The 25,506-nt window shown below is 47.6% G+C and overlaps 1 protein-coding gene across 3 annotated transcripts; it reads left to right on the top strand.

The window, feature by feature from the left end:
* The first annotated feature begins 8,011 nt into the window (after positions 1 to 8,011).
* Positions 8,012 to 25,381, top strand: HOPX (HOP homeobox). 3 transcript variants are annotated; one of them, XM_090036884.1, is made up of 3 exons: positions 8,012 to 8,399; positions 20,817 to 20,984; positions 24,725 to 25,381. In XM_090036884.1, exons 2-3 carry the CDS (start codon positions 20,841 to 20,843, stop codon positions 24,800 to 24,802), a joined length of 222 nt encoding a protein of 73 aa, XP_089893010.1. In that variant the 5' UTR covers positions 8,012 to 8,399; positions 20,817 to 20,840; the 3' UTR covers positions 24,803 to 25,381. The 3 variants fall into 3 exon arrangements, with proteins under 3 accessions (XP_089893010.1, XP_089893012.1, XP_089893011.1); XM_090036886.1 differs by having other exon boundaries at positions 8,066 to 8,117; XM_090036885.1 differs by lacking the exon at positions 8,012 to 8,399 and adding an exon at positions 10,763 to 10,853.
* Positions 25,382 to 25,506: the final 125 nt, after the last annotated feature.

Genomic DNA, 25,506 nt, shown 5'->3' with positions numbered 1-25,506 from the left:
CACTGAGCACCACCTCCAGATGTATATCAGTGAATAACAAGTCGTGGCAGGCGAACAGGCCCAGGTGCGACACAGCCCAACCCAGCAGTGCATACTCATTGGCCAATATGATGGGCATGAGCCTGTCACACGAGTACAACTAGTAGCAAGGAAAGAGGAGGAAATACCGCAATTAGTCTACCAAGAAGAAAAGGTTACAGTTTACTTAAAGAAGCTAGGTGTTTTCAAGCCAGCAGGGCCAGACAAGATATATCCTAAATTCTCAAGGAGTTGACTAAGCTAATTTCAGGGCCATTGGCTATTATCTTTTAGAATTCATGTCCACAAGAGTGCACACATGCATTTTGTAGCACCTCAAAGGCCCACCGTACTGGCATATGGGAGTGTCCTGCTGTCTTGGGCTTTTGAGGTGCCACAAAACACACCCTGCACATGTGATATGGTTCTCTACATTGTGTATTTGCAACACAGAGTCGAATTTAGATACTGGGAAATCCCAGTATCGAAAAAAAGCACACTGAAAATAAGCAGAATGGTGCTTGTTGCAGCAGTGTTTGCCACCTGAAACCAGAGCCTGGCCAGCCAGAGCCACATTCCAGCTTCCAGCCAGGCTCCACACACCTGGTTGCTGCTGCTGGAGCCTCAGGAGGCCCCAGGTAAGGCTGTTGGGGCTAGCCCAGGTGCTGGCCTCAGCCTTCCATACCCCACCCAAGGCAATTTTCCCCATGCCAGAGTACGCATACAGAAGCATTCCCCAGGGACAACTAGCAGTGGTACTAGCAGATAAATATGTGCCACTGCTAGTTGTGCCCAGGGAAACGCTCATGCATGCTTGTCTGCACACACCCATGCAGGTCACATGTGATCTCTCATGAGTAGAAAACAGCAAATATAATGCTCAATGTTAAGAAAAGGAAAAAAAGGAAGCTCCAAGGAATTACAGACCAGTCAGTCTCCTATGTCATTCCCATTGGTAATCAAAGGAAACAGTATAGAGGAAAATACAGTAAGATAGATCTATTATTGGTTAGATCATCGTGCTCAAAGAAGAATCATAAACAGTTCAATATCTAAGTGGATGGAGATATCAAATGGAGTTTTCCAGGAGTCTGTTCTTGGTCCTGTACTATCTAATATATTCATTAATGATTTGGAGAATGGAATTGAGTGCAAATTTGCAGATGACACCAAGTTGGGTGGGGTTGCAGATAACCTGGAGGGTAGAATTAAGATCTAGTATGAAGCTGATAAACTGGAAAGTGGTCCAAATGAACCAAATGAAATTCAGTAAGGACAATTGCAAAGTCCTCCACTTAGGACAGAACAATTACATGTACAAATACAAAGTAGAGAATGATGGCTAGGTTGCTGGGCTGCAGAAGAGAACCTGGGGGTTGTAGTGGACCAGAAGTTGAACAGGGGTCAGCAGCATGCTCTTATAGCAATATAAATACCAACATCATATATGGTTGTATTAGCAGGAATGTCACTTCCAAATTAAGAAAAGTGATTTTTCCATCACCACCAGTACTTGCAAACACCTGGACTAGGGACAGAATAAACTGGTATACGTGATCAGAAACTGGTTCAAATTTCTAACACAACAGAAGTTCAGTGGACATGAACCACTTTCAAAATGGATGAAACTTGTTTAAGATAAACCATAATGGATGTAGTATCAGACTTAACTGATTTAGGTTAAATCAGTTTGTTGAACTTCTGTCCCAGAGCCCCTCCAGATTCAAGTTAACACACAGCATCCCAGCATCCCAGGATGCTTTACACCTCCCCCACAAACCTCTCCCCACCCTTTTGCAGGGAGTGTGAGCTAGTTTTGGCTCAAGCTGTCTGCCCCACCAGAGCAGGAAGGTGTGTTCTAGCACCCCCTGGATGCTGGCCTGGGCCGCTGCAGACATTTCTGGAATTAAAAGTGAGTGTCTGTTCACTTGCTTCTCGGTTCAATCCATACATCTTAGACTAACCTGTAAATATTGAATTGATTAAATCAATTCAGCCTCAGCTTTTTGACTGTACTTACTCCTAGGGTAATGAGTTACACTTTTGGACCCCACGCTTCAAGAAAGATGTGGGCAAATTAGAAAGAGGCCAGTAAAGAACTAAAAAATTATTAGATCTCTGGGAAACATGAAAGGAAAGGTTGGAAGCACTAGCATTATTTACTCTGGAGAAGACTGAGGGGAAAATTGGTAACAGTCTTCAAATACCTGAATAGTGGTTAAAAACTGGATGGTGATAAACTATTCTTTGTAGCTGCAGAGGACAAGGCAAGAAGTAATGGTCTTGAATTGCAGCAAAGGAAATTTAAGTTGGATATCAGGAAGAATTTCCTCACTTGGAAGGTGGTTAAATACTGGAATAGGCTATGTAGAGAGGCTGTGGAATCTCCATAAGGAAACAGCTAAAAGCAGGTTAGACAAACATTTGTCTGGGATAGTTTAGAAAGATATGATCTCCCTGAAGTTCTTTTCTTCCCCACTTTTGTATGATTTTTACCATGTGGATGCCATAAGTGAGCTAGTCTACCCATGCCAGCCCCCTCTGACCCCTAGATGTGGGTGAACCACCTCTTCCTCTACCCACTTCATACACTAAAGGGTTACCTTATACCTTTTCCAACAGTATGGTACTGGAAGCTCATGGTTTATAACCCCAAATGGTTATCATAGCTGTTGCTTTCAGCCTCCCAATTGCTTCTCTATTGATACCTTCTTTTAACACTCTTGGATGGTATTCATTTACATATGCTTATTTTTTTATAAAGCATATTCTCTTATAAAGCAGGTCTCTGCCTGCTACTCTGTTTATGTGGGGAGATTCACCCATATGCTGTGTGTGCCTTGCCCCAATCCAGGGACACCCCAGGATTCACAGCTGCACTGTATCACTAAAACAGCTCAAAGTGGCTGGATGAGAACCAATGATGTTGATCCTTAATAACCAACCTACCCTGACTGTCATGTGCCCTGCCCTCACCATGCTATCCTGAAGTTCCATGGTTGAACCAAGAAGCTTTCAATGGACAGAAGCATTTAACTCAGCTCTTGATATTATTCTAGTGGACTTTTAGTGGCAATTGAATATGCAGTCCCCTTGAACTTAGCCTGTCTTGGTAAGGACTATAGATTCAAGCGCAAGGAACTGTTATTTAATGAAGGACTAGCATGTAATCAAGGCAATTATTCAAGCAACATTGCCTACTGGTGAAGCAATGCTTTCAGGAACAGTGTGCTTATGTATAGGTAAAAATGTACCATAAATACTCCACAGAGCTGTAGGCACAATTACTATATATTAAAGCAAAGCAGCATCTCAGAGTCCTGTTCTCCCCGGACCCTTTGCCCTCAAGCTGGCATCTGGGGCTGGGAAAAGAGACTTTCACATTTCCCTAACATTTACAACACACTTCCTCTGCTGTCCAATCACCCTGGGTCACTTGGCTAATTCTCAGTGCCCCTGGCAGAAGTCCAACTGCAGCAATAACTGTGCCATTGCTTAAAGGAAAAGTTTGTGTTCCTGTTTGCAGCTGGGAACTTCTTAACCCAATTCAGTTTGCTTTGTCTTATTTTTTTTGCAGCAAAGCAGCACTTCTATGGTCTCTTCAGATGGGCCATAGCCCTCTTTCACAGAGCTGGTGGTATTTTCACCTCTGCTTCACTGCCTCAGTCTCTGGTTCAAAGTGCAGCCTCCTCCTGGCAAAGTCAGTCACTCATTGGGAGCTGTCCAGCACCACCCTACCCAAGCCTAGGAGCCCCTGTGTCTTCAGCCCCCCAGCTTGAATTGCCATCCCTCCCATGGCACACATTCTTGTACACATTCTCCCTAAAGAGGCAGAGCTGGACATGACCCAGCTTCACAATCCTAAAGGGCCCTTTATTTGGACTGCAAAAGTACTTCCTCATGGACAGCTGACATGAGGTTCCCCCACCTCATTTTGGAAAGGGAAACAATGAACAGATGCAATTCACCTCTTCTGCATTTTTATTTTTACTAATTCATTTCCTCCCTTCCTCCAGAGCAATACTATTAGTAACATTAGTGATACCTTTGAGTGTTAGCCAATAGGAGATCTTCCCAATAGAGTTCTCACCCTACCTCCCACTCACACATAGCTCCATGGGAGAAAGTGACCTGGGCCAATGGGACCTGTTCAAGGTCATAAAGGGTATGAGAATTAATCAGATATCCCTCTCTTGTGGTCAGGGTTAAGATCTGTGTGGTCAGAGCCAGGACAAAAGCCCATTCTAATCTGTTAATCTGCTGCCAGGAAAGCAATTAAATGGGCATTGCCACTGTCTGCAGGAAGCAAAACAAAAACACATTAAAGACCTCAACAAGGATGATGCAGAGAGATGCTCTGGTAATGCTCCAGATGTGGTGAAAGACAGATTTCGCTATAGCCTAAGGCTCACACAGTTCCAGAAGTAGCCACTGATTTCAATTGCCTGTAGTTTTTGGTGCCCACCTTAGGATCATGGGATCATAAGGCTGGAAGGGACCTCACAAGGGCATTTAGTCCAGCCCCCTGATCAAGGCAGGATCTTCCCTGACTAAACATCCCAGCCAAGTGTCTGTCTAACTTGCTCTTGAAAACTTCCAAGGATGAAGATTCCACAACTTCTCTAGGTAGCCTGTTCCAATGCCTGACCATTGTCATAGTGAGAAAATTCCTTCTAACCTCTTAAACTTCTCCTGCTGCATCTTAAGGCCATTGCTCCTAGTCCTGTCCCCTACAGCCACAGAGAAAAGCCCCTTTGTGATAGGGGGAGGTCCTGAGGCCACGCACAAAGCCAGTTTGTCCAACTGCCTAGGGCAGTCTGCCCTGTCTCACCTGCCGTGACTTGATGTATAAAGAAAGATGTAATAATGCAGGAGGCTGCCCATTTTATGCCCTGATGCCAAAGGGCAGTGTATACAGCTCCAATCTTCCCTATACCATGCCCCATGCCTTGCAGATGGCATCCAAAAATCAAACTTCCCCCAGCTCCCTTACTGAACTGTACCACTTGGCCTTCGGCCCAAATTTGGCCATAGGTGTCCATAAACTTACCTTGGCCATTACGCATGCCCCCTCACTGGGGCCTAAACTCACACCCCCCACTGGGGCTCACTCATTGAACTACTGGGGCCAGCCTATGCATAGTCCTTCATGCCCTGCTTGGAGCTTACACTGCATGCCCCTGAGCAGCCCTCTAGGCCCACCTATGCAGACCCTACTCTATGCTTTCTCTGCACAGTCCTTCAGGTCCCCATATGGACCTTACTCTGTGCAGCCTATTACTTTTCATTATATTGCAGTTCAACAAAGATAAGTGTAAGGTACACCATATAGGAAGGAGGAATCCCCAGCACACCTACAGGTTGGGGGGATGTCCTCCTCAGCAGTTCACAGGCTGAGAGAGATCTTGGAGTCATAGTTGACTCCAAGATGAACATGAACCAGCAGTGCAATGAGGCCATCAACAAAGCCAATAAGCCAAAAGCCAAAAGCACCTAGTCGTGTATTAGCAGATGTGTAACCAACAGATCGAGGGAGGTGATGCTCCCCCTCTATGCAGCACTAGGCAGGCTGCAGTTGGAGTACTGTGTCCAGTTTTGGGCACCACACTTCAAGAGGGACACAGAGGATCTGGAAAGGGTTCAAAGGAGGGCCACCCGCATGATTAGTGGTCTCCGTGAAAGACCCTACGAGGAGAGGTTGAAAGATCTGGATCTTTTCAGCCTATACAAAAGACAGCTGAGGGGTGACCTTGTGGCTGCCTATACGTTAATCAGGGGAGGACAGCAGCCAGTTGGGGATGCGCTGTTTACCAGAGTGCTTCAGGGAGTAACTAGGAATAATGGGCGCAAACTAGTGGAGAGTAGATTTAGGTTAGACATTAGGAAGAAATTTTTTACAATGGGGGTGGCCTTAGTCTGGAAAGGGCTTCCAAGAGAGGTGGTGCTGTCACCTAACTTGGAGGTCTTCAAGAGGAGGCTTGATGATCACCTAGCTGGGGTCATCTGACCTTGGTCCTCTTTCCTGCCAGGGGCAGGGGGTCGGACATGAAGATCCATTGGATCCCTTCCAACTCTATAATCTATGAATGAATCCCCTCATTGGGGCCACTCCTCTGCCCCCTCACTGGAGGCCTCAGGGCCTTACACCCCTTGCGTCTCAGGCCTGATGATAATGCCTGGACCCCTGCCTGTCCCTACTCTGGGGTTACCCACCAGGTTGTTGGGGGTCAGGCTATAAGGCACCCAATACTCGCCTTTCACTAGGGAGGCAACTGGTGTGGCATTTCCTAGGGACCAACCCAACACAGGCAGCCCCAGCACACCATCCATCCCTAGCAGGGTGTAGTTTTAGGTCATGCCTCAGGACCAGGAACCTCCTGCCATCCCCGTAGTTCCTGCCCTATACCGCCAAGATGCTATGAGAGCAGCAGCTCCAGCCAGGCAATGTTCCCCCTCCGGATGCTTGCAGCAAACTGCTGGCCCTATTGCTCAAAGCCTGCTCTTGTGTCTAACATCTGGGCCCTCCTCCCAATCAGGCAGCCTCCTGCTGGCCATGTGACTCCTGATTGGGAAAGTAGCCACCTGCAGGCTGGTCTGCTGTTTATTCTAACCCTTCAAGTGTCAGGCACCAAAGGTGCTCTGCCACACTATCTCCATCCTCCCTATAATCACTGCACAATATTTGAAGACTGTTATGAAATCACCCGTTTTCTCTCCTCCAGACTAAATAACCCTAGGTCTTTCAGCTTTTCCTCATAGGTCTGGTCTCCCAGTCCCCTGATCACTTTTGTTTTTCTATGCTAGACTCTTTCTAAACTGTCCATATCCTTCTTGAAGTGAGGGACCCAAAACTAGACGCAGTAGTCCAGAGGAGGTTTCACCAGTGATGAATACAGCAGAAGAATCACTTCCCTTGATTTGCAAGTGACACTCCTGTTAATACCTTGAGATGTCTTGGCCAGTGTTTTCAGAAGGGTTAAGTACCCTTGATCCCAGCAGAAGCCCCTGAGAGCTCCAGGTGCCAAAACATTTCAGACTAGGCACTCAGCATACTGTTGCCCAGACTCAGGAAGCACCCAAATTGGGCCACTTCTCAGTCTAGAACTCAACTGGAAAACTGCAACCTTGCTCCATCCAGTAGCTTTAATGGCTGTGGGCTTTTCAAAGGGGAAAGTGGACACAAAAGTTTTCTCTTTTGCATCTTCTCTTGAAGCTTGGTTCCACTGTTTTTCCTAGAACAGTCATTGTTTTCAAAAGGTCCAACCAATGAATCATTCTCTCCTCCCAAGAGGTGCTAGGGGTTAGATGGCTTCTTCCTCATGACTGTGCTGAAAGACACAGCATTGCAAATGCGTCCCACCAGACACAGTCCTGGGTGGCATTGTTTTGGAGGTAAAATCTACTCCCTGCTTTCTCCTGTCTCCAGGGGAGTTCACAGAAGTCCTAGATAGGTTGTGATTGTCTAATCTGACCTGATAAATGGATAGATCATCTCAGTTATGGATTCCTGCCAGAGGCCCAGCACTCATAGTAACAATCAACTGCTAATCCATGCTGCCTGCAAAGGCCCTTCGGCTGACTCAGCTGCATGGACCAGCCTGTTATTGCAGAGGGCAGTGCCAGGCTTCTAACCATCCCCTACCTAACTACCTCAGTTGGCCCACACAGGGGCACTGGGGAAGGGATACCTACTGCCCAGTACAATGGAGTGCAGAATGCAAGCAGAAGAAGATCACACATGCACACACCCTGGGGTCAGAATTACCATTGCAGCACGATCCAGAGCCTTGCCAAGGTGTTGGGACGTACTGCAAAAACAAAAAATAGATTGAGTAGCTTTTGTTGTGAAGGCAGGGTTGCACCATCCCCACCCTCGTGGTGCACGTGGCATGTGCACATTCCGTCCATAAAGGAAGCAACCGCTCATTAATTAGGCAACCGTCAGAATGACACTCACCATGGCACGCTGCCAGAGGAAATGCACAAAATCAACAGCCTGCTCTTTGAACTGTGGCAACGTCTGACTACAAGCCACGCTGCTCACACGTCTCTCATCTGATCTACAGTACCGGCAGTTTGGGTGTATTTTCAGAGAAAAGGTGATCATAAGCAGGAAAACAAAGATATTAGCTGCATCTTGGGATGTGTCTGTCGAAGTGAGTTGAATGCCAAACCTGAATTACCACCAGAGAGAGTGACTGAACATCCAGCCAGCTACAGTGATTTTCAGACTGCCTGTGCTGCAGGTTTTTCAGGTACCTGCTTTGTCACACGCACGTACATACAAATAAGTGTGTTATCAGAGTCGTTGGCTTGCACAGCTACTTCATCAGTCTCACGGGACCTGTGCTTTTTAAGGACCAGATCACTCACAGCTCCAGGTGAGTGCAAAGCTCAATATCTGAATGCAGGGGATTCAGGCTGAGCCCAGGGACGACCAAATACTTCTCCACTGATGCTCTGTCAGTGAGGGATGCAGAAGAATTGGGGGCAAAGGATCAGTACATGTCACTCTGCATAGTGCTACTGAGAGAAAGGGGCCAGGCTATATCAGGGGTTTGCATTTATACTGGGAGGTTAAAATATGGGGAGTTTGCTCTACTTACTGCTCGTAGCCTCAGAACATTATTTAGTCTACCTTCAGCAGATATTTTCTGAAAGGTATTGACATGCTGAAATTGGATGGAGACCAGTTTACATGTCACTTTTTAGGGGTTTATGTGTTCACTGACAAATCTGGCTTGTTTATCATGGGGCCAGACTGGGCCACCCTTTTTCCAATGAATAATACTTAACTGTGTGCATATCAAAATTGCATTGCTATCAAAACCCAGCAGTAAACAGTTTCAATAGGACTGCTTACAGAGTGAAGTACAATTCAGCCCAAGGACAGGGCACCAAACTGAGCCCTATTTCATGCACCTTTATTGAGCAGAGAAAGGGAATTTGCATGCTAGGGGTCCGTTTGACAAACTTGTTGTGGAAGGGCTTTGATGAGTGTTGTTCTGGTTCTCTCAGGAGCAGGAAACAGGTAAGATCTAAAAATAACCATTTAAACATCCAGTCATAACATAATCCACTGGCAGTTGAAAGGTTGTGTTTGAAGAGCAGAGAACAGGGAAGTAAATGAGATGGAGCCCAGAAGCAGGTAATAGTCAGTTTGTAAATCAACAAACTATAAAATACTATCAGAGACTAAACGTTGAGAGGCTTTCCAAGGGGCCGTAGCACCAGTAAATATTTACAGAGAGAACAGCCAAGCCGATAGTGCATCTATAAACCCAAATCAACAAGCTGAGGAAGCAGGCGTTGTTTATTTTCTGGAACAGCAGCTGCTTGCTAGGTAGCTCATCGAGTTCAGAATTAACCTTTTTGTAGGAAATGGGCAACGAAACAGATGAATGCTTATTGTGAAGGACCATCAGGTGGGAAACTACAGCTCTCTTGGATTTAAATGAAAATACAGTGTTATCCCTTGCAGAAAGAGCCTTTAGCAATATCTAGTAGATAGCAGGACAGTCTGGCACTACATAAAAAGCTAATAGTTGCCAGGAAACTAACTAAGTCAAACAGGTTTCAGAGAACCAGGTGTCTTTCTTGAGTGTCCTATCCTGGTTCTCAAACTTTTCTCTACCAGGACCCATTTGTAAATATTGTTGATGAATCCTGACCCAGTGCCTCGCACTCCCAACCAGTCCCACCCTCCAGTGGGGAGATAGGCAGAGGGGGAAGGGGGAAATGTGGCATGGGGTGCCCCAAGCAGCCTCTTACAGGTTGAAACTCCATGTTTTTCTCTTTTAAAGGAGAATCCATTTTTAAAGTTTACTGATCCATTTTTAAAGTTTATTCACGACCCACTTTTGGGTGGTGACCCAGGGATTGAGAAACACTACTATAAGGGACAACCCTTCAAAGGGAGACTAAGCCCCAACAGGTCTTTCCTACCTCTTACAGCTATCATTCATCTGTCTGCAATTCTCTGTATAGTCACAGGAACAGAGCTGCATGACAGTACTACACTAAATGACTTTGTAGGGACAACTCATGTACCTGAAATGAATAATGTGTGTTGGCAGGTTTAGAACTATAGCTTGAAGTTGTCTTTGAGATGAGAGATGATTTAAGGGTGGCAGTTTCTAAAGCAGCCAGCTTCAGCCTAACTGTTCACTCAGGGAGTTTCATCTGTGACTCGGTGGGAGTCAGACCCACACTGGTGCTTTTCAAAGTCAGGACCATCGGGATCTGATTTTTCACTGCGAGTTGAAAATATGTAGCTCTGTTGGAAATCAGGCTCTGCAGGCTTTATTTCTTCATTCAATCCTATGGCAATCATTAGGTAAATCTTATCAATGTGACTGCAGACAGGTGGAAAGGGAACCCCACTCTGTCAAAACCTTTCAAACGTTTATTTAAAAGAAATAGTCTCAAGAAAAAGCACTCTCACGCATGATGATGATAGCAGCACCCACAATGTGTTAAGACAGAGTCTGCATGCAGCATTAGCATTCATTGCAAAGCCTGGCTCTCTCCTGCTTTGAATAGAGAACCCAGGACTTGCTCAGCCTTCTTTTCTTAGGAAACACACTCGTGCTGCTGGGTTTGATCCCAGTACCATGCTGTGTCAAGGCCACTGCCAGCACTTCAGAAGCTGCTGAGCGAACACGGTGCTCAGAGCTGTGCTCCCTGGGAAGGAAGGATCAACTGGTGTTGGGTTTCTATTCAAAAGTGGGGCAGGACAACAAAACAAGCCTGCTGGTGAATGTGAGTACTGTACACAGCCCTATCCTGAAGAGGCCAGACTTTGAAGTGCTCTGTGAAAGAGCGATTGTTGTCAGGTAGGTAATGATCTGCTGACATGAGTGTATTTGGAAACAAGAGTAATAAGCTCTTGTGGTAGAGAGAGCACTGAGGGAGGGAGAGGAAAGGTGGGAATGATGGCCTGAGATGGGATTGTTTGCATATGCTTTAGGGGAAAGGAATGATTGCTTTATTTTCACTTTCATCTCTTAGATAAAAGCTCAGAGCTTAGTTAAGAGCATCAAACTGTCTTTTAGTGCAAAAGGGTGAAATGGTGGGAAGAGCTTTACTACAATTAAAAATAAAAGCCTATTGTGCCTACCCATGACTCCTGGCACACCAACTTGTTTTGCTCCAACTTAATTCTAGCTGTGGAAAGCAGAGGCCCTGGGGTGGAGAGTGCCTAAGAAGAAATGTGCACCCTCCGTAACACGGCCTCCCTAGATTGCTGGGAATAAGGGCATCACCTAAGTGTGTTCCTTAAGACCTTGCAGAATACCTTCATCCTGTCTGGTGTGTGCGTTCTTTGTAACTCTTTTAAAGCCTGAGGGAGGCATAGCTGAGAGTAAAGTCTCCCAAGTTCTGGTTCATTCACAGTATTTTATTGGTGAGAGCACAGAAACACCAGAAGAGGGAGGAGGTTAGTCCCAGTGTTTATTGCATTGCCCTGGGACACAGGAGACCTGGATGCAGGGGCACTGCCATAAGTGACATTTTGTCTCATGATCAGCCACTGAAAGTACTCTACAGCCATGCCCTTATCAAGAGCACGGTTGCAGAGTACTTTAAAGGGGCCCAAACCCAAGATATGAGGGTAATGAGGGTTCAGATGGAGGTGCTCCAAAGCACAGCGCTTTCATTAACTTGTGTCAGTGTGAGCTGGGAGTAGGGTTGTGCTGATACAGCCCAGGCCTGCTCCCAGCTCTGTCTTTAGAATGGGGCGGGTGGGGGATGGGAGTGGAGGGAGCTCAGTCTGAGGGTTACTGTAACTCACGGTGCTTTGCAAGAAGTGCCATGAGTTACCGCAACCCCCTGGACCCAACAGACATTCACTGTTGGGTTCCAGGGGTTGGGGGATTGAATTGCAATTTAGAGTAACAACAAGTCTATGGTGTATTGCAGGGGTTGTCAACTGGGCGTACATGTACCCCCAGGGGTACTTGGGAAGGCCCTAGGGGGTACATGTGGGCGGGTAGGGATGGAGCGCTGCCACCCACCATCCCATGTTGCTGCCTCCCAGGAACAGAACCAGGGGTGCAAGGGCATTGGATCCCCTCTGTGGGCTGTACAGGAACCACCCACCCACCCAGACATGGTGGGAGGGAGCTCACATGCGGTGGCTGCCACACCACCCACTGTCCTGTGCTGCTGATGCTCTGCTCTCCACCCCCTGCTCCGCATCCAGCTGTTGGAACAGGTTAAAGGCTGCAAGGCGTTCAGATCCTACACCAGTCCAGATAAGCAGATAAATAGTGGCCCATAAATGACTCCACGGAAGCAGTGTAAATCCAAATACCAAGGTACATGGGGCTTACTTGAAAGCCTCATTGCTGCTACTGGGGGCTTGGTTTATTCAAACCCCTAGGGATTGGCCTGTTGTTTGTTTTTAAAGCCTCAATAATTGGAAGCTGTTTGTCCTTGTTACAAAACTCTAGTCACTTTGGCACATTTCTGAACACAGAAAGCTGCCTTCTCTCTACCAGAAGCCCTGGGTAGAACTAAATGCTGCTATAGGGCAGAGCTCACCTGTGCTAGCAGAATTCTTATAAACTACCTGCCTGAGAGAAGTGCACTGAATTTAGTGCTGCCCTGCCAGCCAAGACAGGGTAAGGTTAGCCAGGTCCCTGTGCAAATCTAGCTTTATAAGCTGGTGTGTGCATGGTGGGGCGGGGGGGCTTTTGCACTGTGAAATGGCTTCCAGACCAGTGTCAAATCCCACATTAGTAAATCAGTCTGGTACAGGGACAGCTGAAAATCAAAGGCCCACATCTCATTAATGCTGAGTGCCTTTTCTCAGCACATGTGCAGCTCCCAGGGCTGAAGTGTGGGTACTCAGCCAATACAAAGTGGCTCTCGACACATGGCCTCCATTGCAAAGACAAATAGAAATGTTTCACCTTGTTGAGACAGAATTTTTTCTTGTGACACTAACTGCCCCATTGTGCCCTAATGTGGATACATAACTGCATGAGAGAAATCCCCATGAGGCCAGCTATGGGCATCTTATTCCTTTTCCACTCACCCTTCAGAAAGGCAAGCTCTCAGTAAAAGCAGGAGGTATTTATCAAATAAAGACTAAGAGGACACTGAAGACCTGCTCGTCAGCTCAGGTGACTTGGCAATTGGCATCACTACCTGGGAATCAAGTGGCCCAGATTCTCAGTTGGTGTCAATCAGTGCAGTCCCACTGGAGTCCATAGATCCAGATCCTGGTGAGTGCTCTCTGGCCTGCCTATGTTGGAGACATGGTTTCTGTAGTCTCTGAAGTGCTGCGTTCCATACTTATACAAATACCCTTTATTGCTGAATTGTTTGTTCCTTATTGGTGAAATACTCCTGTTACTCTGACCTGATCACAGCTTCTAAAACAAAGAAGAACAACTACAACAAAAAAAAGCCCTTTTTTTCCAATGGGTTTTTTTCACTATGGATGGTGTTGACTGCACCATCAACCATCTGGGCTGCAGAGGCAGGATATAGTGGAGGGTGCGAACCATGTGTTACAATAAGCTTAGACTGGATACATCACAGATGATCAGCAAAGCTCCCAAATCCACCATGATATGTGTCAATGCAAGCCATGTATTCCCATTCTCCACCCCACTTGGGACTACACGTTATAGAGAATGCTAACTTCAAGCACTTGGCCAAATTTGAGGGCGTCTTAACGATACTGGTTGAGTGTCCATAATCTCTTAAACTACATGAAGCACAATGTCACAGCACAGCCTTGACCAGGGGGCGAGAGCACAGACCTGACAGCAGCCTGCACAAGCATTCCTCCACTCCTGGTGCTGACGGAGCCATGTCCACCCTAAAGCAATCGTGGGAGAATTTCAGAAAATCCTCTAAGAAGCCACATCCACCATGCACAAGGATTCTGCCCAGCAACAGGGCAAGAGACAGACATGTGAGCACTGACCCTGTGATTATGGCATGTCTCCAAAGAGCAACCCTATTAGTTCGGGGGATGTGGTAAGAGCCTCTCCCCATGTGCCTTTCAGACCAGTAACAAACAATGAACAAAAGTCACAGCCCTGGGGAACCCTGGGCCGTCAGCTGATGTAAGGGTAATCCTTTTCCACAGAAATTGCCTTCCATAATGAACTGCCTCAGGAGCCCATAATTCACTGGAGATTGTTAAAGGAAAATAAATGGCCATAAAGATGAAATGATGATATTAATATGCATGACTTGAACCCCATATGCAAATCACTGTATTTAGAATGAACACATTTTAAAGAATTCCATATTTACTGAGCATCATCTGCAGGCCCAGCATTGTAAAAAATAAAATGGCAGCACAGACCCTGCATAATGGGACTTCAGTCAAAATCAGACAGAAACACATGAAGTGGGCCCAGGTTACATAGATCCAGACTTTCCCCAAGGCCCAGATGCTGGGACTCATCTCTGCCTGAACAATGCATTCAGTGTATGACACAAGACCCAGTCTGGGAACAGTGGGAAAGCTGTGACAGAGGCAGATTAGTGCTGATCAGCAGGGTTGTTACAGATGAGACCTGAACACAGAGCAGGAGGTGACTCAGGCTGGGGAGGGGACAGGGTGTGGCCTGAGAAGAGACGTGGAGGAAGCAGATAAAAAGGCATCCATGTTTTGGGAGGGAGAGAAGGGCAGGGGCCGTGGGAGGAAAGAGGGTGAAAGCGTTGAGGGAGGCATGAGCTGGTGGCCAGCACATATCATACACATCACCAGCTTGCCCAATGCATGCTCATAGCTGACAGACTCATAAGACCTGCCCTGTCCAGCTGCCTACTGTGTTCCCAGACTGGCCCAGCCGGATACTGGGGAACAGTGACACAACCCAACTAAGCAAATGGCAAGCACATGGGGAAGGGAGGTCCTGGCATATCTTCATGGTACACTACCTTCCTGTCCATAGGATCTTCCCTGCAGCCTCTTTACAGAGCTGGAGAATTCCAAAGCAAGAGGAGAACAGATGCAGATGAAGACAGGGTGGTCAAAGCGATGGTTATGTGGGAAGGGGGTTACAGAGGCCATAAAACAGAAGGATCCAGGACAGGAGGTGGAGGAAAGATGGTGCAAGGGCAAGGGTTAGTTTGGAACTCAGAAGACTTCAGATTGGTTCCCTTCTCTGCCACAGGCTCCCTGTGTGGCCTTGAGCAAGTCAATTAGTCTACTCGGTGCCTCATTTCCCATCTGTGAAATGGGCTTATAGCATTAGTCGGCCTCAAAAGGGTATTGTGAGGAAAACACGTTAAATATTGTGGGGGGTCAGGGACTATAGCAGTGGGGGTACAAGGACAGATAGACAGGAGATATCACTTCACTGCCTGGGGAGATGGGAAGAAAAATGTTGCTTTGGTTTTCCAACACTATATCCAGGCAGCCTGGGGAGGCCAAATTCACCTGTGATACAATATAAAGCAGCCTCCTTCCCCTGCTGGACCCTTACAAAGGGAGCTGTGGAGGGGAGATGGTGTAGAGCCAGCCACCACCCACATCGCCCAGTGATCCTTCCACACCAATGGAGACACCAAGGGGACAATTAAAATAGCCTTGGAGCTGTCTGTGCTGTGTGAAGGGGCTGTGCAGGGGCTGGGGCTCTGGCCTCCAGCACTTGATACATGGAGTATTGAAGGCTTTCCCATGGCAACAAGATGTCTTCAGACCACCAGCACTTCTCCCAAGTGTGCACTGTCCCTATGAACATGCAGAAGGTGTCCAGCCTATATTCCAGCCTGGCCTGTGCTCAGTGCCTTCCTGTCCCCATGTGTGCATCCCTATCCATCAATCCACTCAGAGGTGGTTTATTCTGCTGCTTAAATCCCATGCTAAATCCCTGATTTCAAGAAGCTGGGTCTGGGTCATTGGGCACAACATTTCTCCTGCCCAAGTCAGTCTGTGTGCCTGCTGAGCACTCGGCATGTGTCACAGGGGTTTGCAGGTGGTGGGAACCCTGTGCAAAAAGCTTAACAGTCACACTGTGCAAAAAGCCCAACAGTCACACTGTATAGGATGCTGTCTTTCCTGTGTCTGGAAAATGCTTGTGAAATCATGTCTCTAGCTCTGCATGTCACTGTTAGTGACACGCACTGTTAGTGTATTGTATGCGTGCATGTATGTGACTACAAAACAGCAGGGTAGGGTGGGGCAGTTCCTGAGTTTTTGCAAGTAATGACGTTAGGTTGCAAAGATTGCTTGAAAAGGCAGAAATAAGCAAGTTGTTTGTTCACCCAGGTCTTTGTTTCCGACCAAGGATTAACAAAGTGGTCACACCATGGCGCATCCCTGGAGGGATGTGGGCGATGACTGTCACAGGCACATGAAAGCAGCTGTGTGTTTAAACATCACGTATCACAGCCAGTGCTTAGCAAATGAGTAATTCATTATCGAACATTGCACAACCAGCACACAGGCCTATTTGGAACCACTTTCCATATTGCCAAATGGTTATTTTACTAGCAAATGCAGTTTTCAGTAGAAGCTGTGCCAATGAGCATGTCCATAATGTTTGTTGTGAGGACAGAGTTCAGAATGCATTCAGGGTCTGTCTGCCACTTTGTGTGGTTAGTTGTAAATTAGCTAGCTTTCAGTATGGAGAGTAGCATAGGCTTTGAGCCATCCTCATGTCAGAAAGCCAGGCAAATGCTTGTGTGGCTAATCCTGTCACTGCTCTGCTAGCAGTCCACGCACCCGATGATTAAAACCAGTGCGAGTTTATCCTTCCAGCAATCGCACCTGTGGCTGTACTGCACAGGTACGCTAAGAAGAGGGGTAATGTTTTTAAAAGCACCTACGTAACTCAAGAACCTTATTCCCACTTTCAGAAATGCTTTGGTAGTAGGCCCAAGTCCCACTGGCTGGCAGCAAGGCTCTGGCACCCAAGTGCTGGTTGAGAATGAGATTTTTGACCATGTCCCTTGTGAAAATGTGGGCCTGACTCTTGAGAGAATAGATCTGGAGGTTTGTGGCCCTGGTGGTTTGTAGCAAGCCCTCTGGGAAAAGAAAACAGAGATTCTGTGGGTCACATTTTAAGGTCCACTAAAAAGGCCAACATTCCCAGCAAGAGCCAGTTATAAGGAATGGCATGAGGAGTGATGCTGATCTCACAACTTTCTGCCATTTATAACTACTTAGAACCAGATCTTAATTGCATGGTGGGTTTTTAGAAAGTTCAGGAATGACTGAGTTTCTACCTCCACAGCACCACATCCATGGACAGCACAAGCACACATACTGTCATTCAGGTCATTGTGTCAGTCATGGAGCAGGACTTGGCAGGGTTTTGGAGCAGGGGACTGCTTTAATGGAGCTTAGCTCTGAATACAAGATCCAGCCTGGCCCATGCCATTGCAGCCTGAGCTGCACCTATGTTACCGTCCCTTCCCTCCTTAGTACTGCTGCTGCTTTATTCTGCCATCCAGGCAAAGTCCCCTGCCATTGAAGCCCCATGCAGAAGCCCCCTGCTGCCAAAACACCACCAGAGACCCTCCAGTTCTGTGAACCAGATAAAATGGCTCTGTGGGCCAGATCTGGCTTATAGGCTGTATGTTGCCAACCCCAAGTCTAGAGAACCCTTGCATGGTTATAGGCCCCTGTTAATGCTGTAGCCACTCTAAAGGCTACAAAGACTTAAGCTGCACAGCCCCTGCTCTCCTGGGCACATCGTTCTTCCCCATTTGTGGCCCTTGGGAACTCTGGGTTTTGTATTTGGGAGAAATGCTAGCTACCGGGGGGGGAAACCCTAATCTAAGTGATTTGTAAGAGTCTGACTGACCCTTCCTTCACCCATTCTGAATTATTAACTACCCTTCCCCTTGAGGATGCACTGCTCCATTTACAAGACCCTAAACTTCACTCAGTCATTCCATGGGACCCCCAAGGATCAAGGAGGCATGATGGGCATGACTACCCCATCTCTGGGGAGAAGTCAGCTCTAGGTAGGGGTCAGAGTTTGTGTGCAAAACCAAGACTCAGGATTCCTGAGCAAAGCCACCACAATTTAATGCAGTATAGCCCCTCTCTTCCCTTCTTGAACCTATATTTCCTAATACTTGCGGAGTCCTCCAAGGGCCCAAGGTGAGATTCTTACCACAAGGTGTGTCTCACACCTTTCAGATGCTCCTTTGTAACTGGCACTGCACTCCTTCAAGACCTCAAACTCCCCGTTGGCTGTAACAGCAAATCTAGACATATATGAAAGGCAGAACAAGGACCGCAGCCCAGATCCTCAAAGGTGCTAGGCACCTCTGTCCTACTGATGTCTTAGGGCCTGGGTATAAGAGCATAACAGAAACATGTGAGAATACAGAAATGCGTTCTGTGGTTCAAGGGTGGAGAATTAGGTAGACATTTCCCTTTGCTTTTTATGATCTTGCAAATAAATGTGTGTTGTGTTTGTCAGAGCTCTGCCAATCTCTGATAAACACGTTGCAACCCTGACATTGCATCTAGCTCAGCCTGAGGATGAGAAATATGCCAAAATGTTTTCATAGCAATTCCTTAGCAGTGAAAACTGAAGGCATGAATGGAAAAGTCAGGTTTTGCCTGCACATGAGTCCAGCAGGACCCATTAGGGTCACAGTGGGGCTATCAAGATGCACATGCCTTGGAAAGTTCCCTGGGTAACACATTTCATTGCTTCCACCTGAGGTCCAGGAAATCTGCCTGTCAGTTTAGCGCCTTCCTAGAGGGCTGCATTCCCTTCTGTTTAGGTCTGACTGTTCTTTGGGAGTGAGCTGAACGGGGAAATGTACCTGTTGGGACTATAGGGTATCCTTGTATCTCCTGCCTTCCCACAAAAATTCTCCCCCACCCCATCCCCCACCCTGTCTTCTGCTTCCCACCTCCAAAATCTCTCTCACACTACTGCCTTTCCACCAAACTCCAGCTAGTGCACTGCATGTGCAGAGCCCACTTCTGCCACAGGCCCCTTCCCTCCCATAACCCATTCACACTAAGGTAGATGGGCTCCCCACCCCATGGGAATTGTGACATCAGCTCCCCCAGTACTTCCTCACATAAGAAGCCCCCACAGTACACACAGAGGCACCACCCAGTGTAGTCCCTGGCCTCCTGCTCCCCCCACACAATGTATAGAGCTCCCCCCATGCATATGCATAGAGCTCCTCCTTTCTCCTGTCTCCTGCCTCCACACAAACTTATGCTGAGTTTGGAAAGCCTCACATGATCTCAATGGGCTTTGCACCAGGCTTCTCCTGGATGATTAATAAGCTTCTCTTAAACACATCCCATGCCATAAATCACTTCCCAGCACTGCCATCCTACAAGATCTCAAGCCAAGCATCTCCTAAGGTTTAAAAAGGAGAGCAGGGGAAAAAAGCACCAAGCAAAAGTACACTTGCACCTTTCTGATACCTCAGCAAGTAGCAACAAAGCTTGGGACATTCTCCCTGATGGGCAATTCTCCCTAACAGCACAGTCGCGTCACATCACCACTGGATGATGCCAAGACCTAAACACTGGTGTGGACAGCAACACCCCTTTTAAATGCAGCAAAAGAGCTTAGCCATGTGGAGGGCAGCACAGCACAGACAGGGGCTCTGTCTGCAGCCTCCTCCTGGGTTTTTAGATCACTCATGGCACCATAGTAGCTAGCCACCATGCTGCCTGGTTCCCTTTGTCACTGCCACACTGAGGTTGGTGTCTCCTGGTTGCGCCAGGGGGATTTCAGCTGTGCCCTGCTGTGCAATTGTATTCAGTGCTGGCCATGTTGTTCTGCTCTCTCCAGCAGCTGGATCCATGTAGACAATTAGAAGTCTGCTACAGAGATCAGATGAAGGAGCTACTTCTTTTTCACACCGCATGTCATTAACTTGTGGAACTCACTGCCACATGATGTTGTGGAGGCCAACAGTTTAAACAGATTCAAAAGGGTATTAGACCACTTCACTCAGGACAGATCCATCAGGATGTATGAAACATGACACTAAGGGCTTCAGCTCCAGATTAGGCCTCCCCCAGCCTCTAAATGCTGAAAGCTGTAAGGGAAGAGGGGCATGGTGGAGATCCACCTGGACAGGCCAGGCATAATCATTCTCCCCCTTAGCCTCCATTCTGTGCCACCATGAGACACAGGATCCTGGGGTAGAAGGGCCTGTGGGCTGATTGAGTCTGGCATCACTTGTGTTCTTACTTCTTCAGTTCAAGGGATTTCACAGCTGAGGAGACAGTGTTCGGGCCCCAGTAATAGCCCAGGGAAGAACAGGCTATTCCACAAAGTGGTGTCTCAGACAGGTTTTCAGAGGATTGGGCTGAGTATTTCCTTAGGAAGGCTGCTGTATGCTTTCCCCAAGAATTCCCCCATCAGCTAGGTTTTGTGTATTTGGAGGGAGGCTCACCTCTTTCAAATGCCTCTAGCAGCTGGTTCTCCCCTCCCCTCTCGGCAGGGTTTTCCTGGGGCGGTTCCAAAGAGACTGCGCTTTAAAAATCTCATTCACTTAAACTGGCTGGCTGAGCTTGGGACAGCTGCCAGCCCAAGGCTGCCCTGGTTTATGAATGTGTCCACTGGAGCCCCAGCCATCCAGGCAGAGCTGTGCTCAGACCAGATGCAGCATTCGCTGAACCGCAGCTCGGCTCCACTGGCTGCAGATGCTCTGGCGGCTGCTAATCAGAGCCAGCCAGGAAACTCAAGGCTGGAGCTGTGTGTCAGGAACTGAGCGGGGCCTCCGCCCTGACATCTCCAGCAGCCCAGGAGAGGACAAGGACACCTAGCCGTGCCGCCTGCCTGGGGTGCAGGCAGTAACCCCTCTCTCCCACTGGCCTTTTTCCTCAGCCCCTTGCCCTGCACGGAGAGGAAATGGCCACAGAGCAGCCGCAGGACCTCACAGCAGAGCAGCTGGAAATCCTGGAGTACAACTTCAGCAAGGTGAACAAACATCCTGACCCCACCACCCTGTGCCTCATTGCCGCTGAGACAGGCCTGTCTGAGGAAGAGACTCTGGTGAGTGAGCAACCCCAGTCTGGGCCATACAGCCCTGCCTGCCAGCCCCCACCGTCCTGCCCCATAGCACCTAAAACCCCACCCCCGCACATAACCCTGTCCCCCACCTTCAAACTCTCGTAGCCTCATTAGCCCTATAAGCCTGGCCCCCAGCACACAGCCCATAACACGTTTCCTTGCTTCACCCCATGCTCACAACTTGCAAACTCCATGACCTGCTCCTGATTCCACAGCTTTCTGCAGTCCCCTGCTGCTCTCCACACCTCTTAACCCAAACACCATCGTAGCCTGCCCCCTTCTGCAATCTCAAACTCACCGGTGCACCCCATAACCTGCTCCTCACACTGCCCCCACTTCCGTATTCCCCTAACCCCACTTGGCAAGAGCCCTGCACCCCATGGCACACTGCCCTCTAATCTCACCCCAAAACCCCACTCCTGCAACTCCCCTCAGGTTCCCCACCTCCCTTCACCCTACTGACCCAAGCCCCATAGCCTCAAAAGCCCACAACCTTACACCCATCCCACACCCCTGTGACCTCTACCTTGCACCTCAGGCACCAATAAGCCCCCACTGTCCCTCTCTACCATAATCCATCATGTTGCTCCAGCCTTGCCCTTCTCCCTTCCCTTACCACACCCTTCCCTACCCACCCCAGAGACAACAGCTCACCCACAGCCTCAACACATACTTCCATAATGCCCTCGCCCTTCCCTACCACTCCAGAGCTGCCCCTTCCCAACCCACAAGCTTTTTCGCCTTTCTCCTTTTCTCTCTCATGCTAGCACCTGGTTTGTCTGTCTATCTTGTTCACTTGCTTGCTTTCTCCCCCTGTTTTTCAAGCCTCTCTTTCTCCTGGTGAGACTGAAGAGGGGTCACTTCCCCTCCAGGCTATTGCTGGCAACCCAATCTCAGCCATCACTGCTCCTCTGTTAATGAGTTTCCCAGTAGCAGCCCTGCATCCCTGCCTCTGCAATCCTTATCCAGGCCATTACAGTTTATAACAATCCTCTGAAATCTCACCTCACCCAGCCTCAGCTTGCTGCTAGGTCAGCACTCCACCTCCACATTTCTGTCCCCTTAAATCAGCTCATGAACATCCTTTGAATTTTCTCTGGGCTTTTTTGGACTTGCTGAAATGGGTCAAAGATGTCCTGGAATCCATTTCAAACTGCCAAACTTCTGTCAGGGTCTTTACTGGGGGTATGAACTGCAGACTGCCCATGGGGGTCTGTATGTGTGCAGTCACACGCACTCAGATGTACACACACACACGGTCATTGGTGGATTACCTTGGGCACTGCCAGCTCTGATTCCTTCATTCCCTGCAGGAGTACATACATTAGCACCAGGGATTGCAGGGCAAATTAAGCAGCAATGTGCCTGAAATAAAAATAATGGAAGTGCATTATGATGTAGTGTTTTCCTGGCCTGAGGAAATGGCTTCTGAGGACAATGAGAAGCAGGGAACACAACTGAACAGTAGTTCAGTGGTGGAAAAGCAGCTGCATCTGTGAGGAGGGGCCGACCACAGGGGCAGCTGCCCGGTGAGATTCACTCCTCTCCCCAAAGCACTTGGCACCTGCTGCAGTCTGAAAGGATATTTCATCCCACCACACACCACACGAGTTGCTGCAGCACACATTCCTCTAGAGCCTCCAGCACTGAGCCGAGGTTGAAGCCCAGACCAGATGGGCCCCGGGGTCCCTTCCAGTATGACTGGGAGAAGTTAAACAAAGAGAAAGTCCTGCCCTCCAGGTCTGAGTGGTCCTTCTGAATTACTCTGCCTTCCTGGGTACCCACACAGCCAGAGCAGCCAGTGTCACCCCTTTTCCCTTGTGACAGCCTGGAGGTGTTTCCTCATCCTATAACACAGACCTGGCCCCACAGTGATCAGTGCACTGTTGAACTTTAAGGTGCATTAATACAGCTCATTATATCAAGGGATGCTGTCATCCCCAAGATGGCTGCAGCCTGAGCACCTTATAGCAGCCTGTCTGTTCAGCACCCACAGGTCTTATTGCAGACACATCACCCTGGGGCTCTGCAGTCCACACACACACACATCCACCCATTCACAGACAAAGCCTCAGCACACTGATCAACCTGTTCCTCACACAAACTGGGGAAGGGAGATTGTGCTTGATAATTTCCATTCTTAACATCTTGGGAGGCACTTGGCTAGTACAGCAATTGGGGGCCACAAGCCCTGACATGGATCACATAGCACAGGCTGAAGTATATGCAGAGGAAGGAACAGCTCAGCACCCACTCCTCCCTTCCCACTCAGCAGTTTTCTTCCTGCAAATTCCTGAGGCTGAATATATGTAATAGCCAGCCCAGAAGAAATGTTGTAGCCAATGGCCAGGATGTGAAATTGAATGTTCCCAATTCTGATCTCATTTACTTTACTGTAAATCAGGAGTAATGCTGCAGTTAGTGAAAAAGCTGCAATGAGACACACTCCCCCCTCACCCCAACCTGCCCTTTCTAAATGTATAAGGGATGCTAGCATGCTATCCATCCCCTTTACTGTGCTGTCTTGTTTGTTCTCTGCAAGTTTTCTCCCCCTTCATCTTACCCTGAATGCAGTGGAAATAAGAACCATCACTGATGAAGGAAAGTAATACTATGATGGGGAGGGCTTGCTTGCTGTTGTGACCAATACTGCACTACCCTGCTTGTTCCAGGCTGCTCTGGAAAAGCTGAGCAAAAAGCAAATCACATCAGATTCTCTCCATGCTGATTTCAATCAAAGACGCCCTCACAGAACAAACTGAGGTGCCTCGGTTCAGTCTTGGTAGCGCTCTTTTCCTGGCTGAAAGGATCATGCAGATAATGACAAGAGGCAATGCCATGCAGTGGACCATTTGAGATGCACAGTGGCTTACAAAACTGTTGCTTCTTCTTTTATGAAGTGTTGATTCGACATAGAACCACTAACAAAAATAAAAAGCAGACTACTCTTCCCTGGGCAGTCTGCCTTGTCTTCACCTAAACCAGAAATACTCCTATAAAAAAGGACATTTGTAAAAAAAAAAAAAAAAGAAAAAAAAGGTCACTTTCTTGAACAAATTGAAAGTGAAGTATTAGTGTAGTGACACTAATGACTGCAGCCTTTCCTTTTCTAAGCACACACACAAGAACTCATTATTATTGACCAAGCACCATTATCCTGCTCAGAGAATCGCAAACACTGCTCCCTTCCCTTAGCACTCTGGCAGTGTGCAGGCTGCAGTCCCTGTCCTTACAAGCATTCGTTCATGCTTTACACATCCAAAGATTTATATTCATTTATGCTGTACATGCCTTACTGCCCAGTCTCTCATTTACACTCTGGCTAGCAGCACACAGTTGCACCGCTTTGTTGCACCATGCTGCATCAAAATAACATCTTTCATTCTCTCTCTCTGTTTCTCCCATCAAATGAGAGATCTCACTGCTGTGAGATAAGGCTGCTGGAAAACCAGATCCTACTGCCACTGACTGACTCATTCTTTTAAAAGCCAGTGTGTAAGACTACAGGTAAAATTTTCCAAATCACTTCACTGGTTTAGGAGTCTCACTCTCACTGATATTTGGTAAACTTTGGGCTCCTAAATCACTTAAGTAACATTTGGAAATGTTATTCTGTGAGTAACTGAAATGGAACAGACTGAGTGCACTTGAAGAGAGTTGCTGAGTGCTTCATTCCCTGTTTCAGCAGCACATTCACCCTCATGCATTTCTGTTTTCCCTAGAAATGGTTCAAGCAGCGTCTTGCAGAATGGAGAAGATCTGAAGGGCTCCCCTCCGAGTGCGGCTCAGTCAGAGACTAGCCAGCAGACCCCTCACTGGAGACAACCAGGAATCAGGAATTTGGCTTTTAGCAAAGAACTGGGGAATTTCTTTTCACAATAGATTTAACGGGCCAAAGTTACATCTTGCTATTTAACATTATTATTTTTTATTTAATGTGTACATAACCAGGAAAGAATAATTATCTCAAACATTATGCAGCTTTTGAAATGTATCACACGATAGCTCAAAGGAGAATAGCTACACACTCTGCTGACTAGAGCAGCAGAGTGGAGTTCCTGACCTTGCCCGGAGCTCCTAGCAAAGCTAACCAAGAAAGGGCAGAGTTAGAGAAAGAAAAAATATTTCCTTTTCTGATGATCCCCAGATGCAAACTTCGTGCTGGACTGAGCATGCTCGGCTCCCAGCTCTCAGAACACCAGCTGTGCTCTGAGAGTGACCTTGGGCTACACTGTGGACAGGAATCTAACACTGCTGTAATGGAGAACTGAGTGAATACACCACATATAAATCATGCTGAGAGCCCTTGAATTTGTCTTAAATGAGTCTATTAGGTATCATGGAATGAAAAGGACTATTTTTTCTGATGCGTTAATAAAGTAAGAATATTTTAGTTGAACTGACCATGTGTGTGTCCTGTTCACATGTGCATGTCTTGTCACAGTTTTATGAAGACTAGATATCAGAGTACCTGGTTCTCACCACTACAGCCTTGCTTTTTCCA

The sequence above is a fragment of the Crocodylus siamensis genome, chromosome 2 (genome assembly GCF_052110815.1).
Source record: "Crocodylus siamensis isolate JL-2025a chromosome 2, ASM5211081v1, whole genome shotgun sequence".
Taxonomy (NCBI): domain Eukaryota; kingdom Metazoa; phylum Chordata; order Crocodylia; family Crocodylidae; genus Crocodylus; species Crocodylus siamensis.
This window is presented reverse-complemented; position numbering and strand designations above follow the sequence as displayed.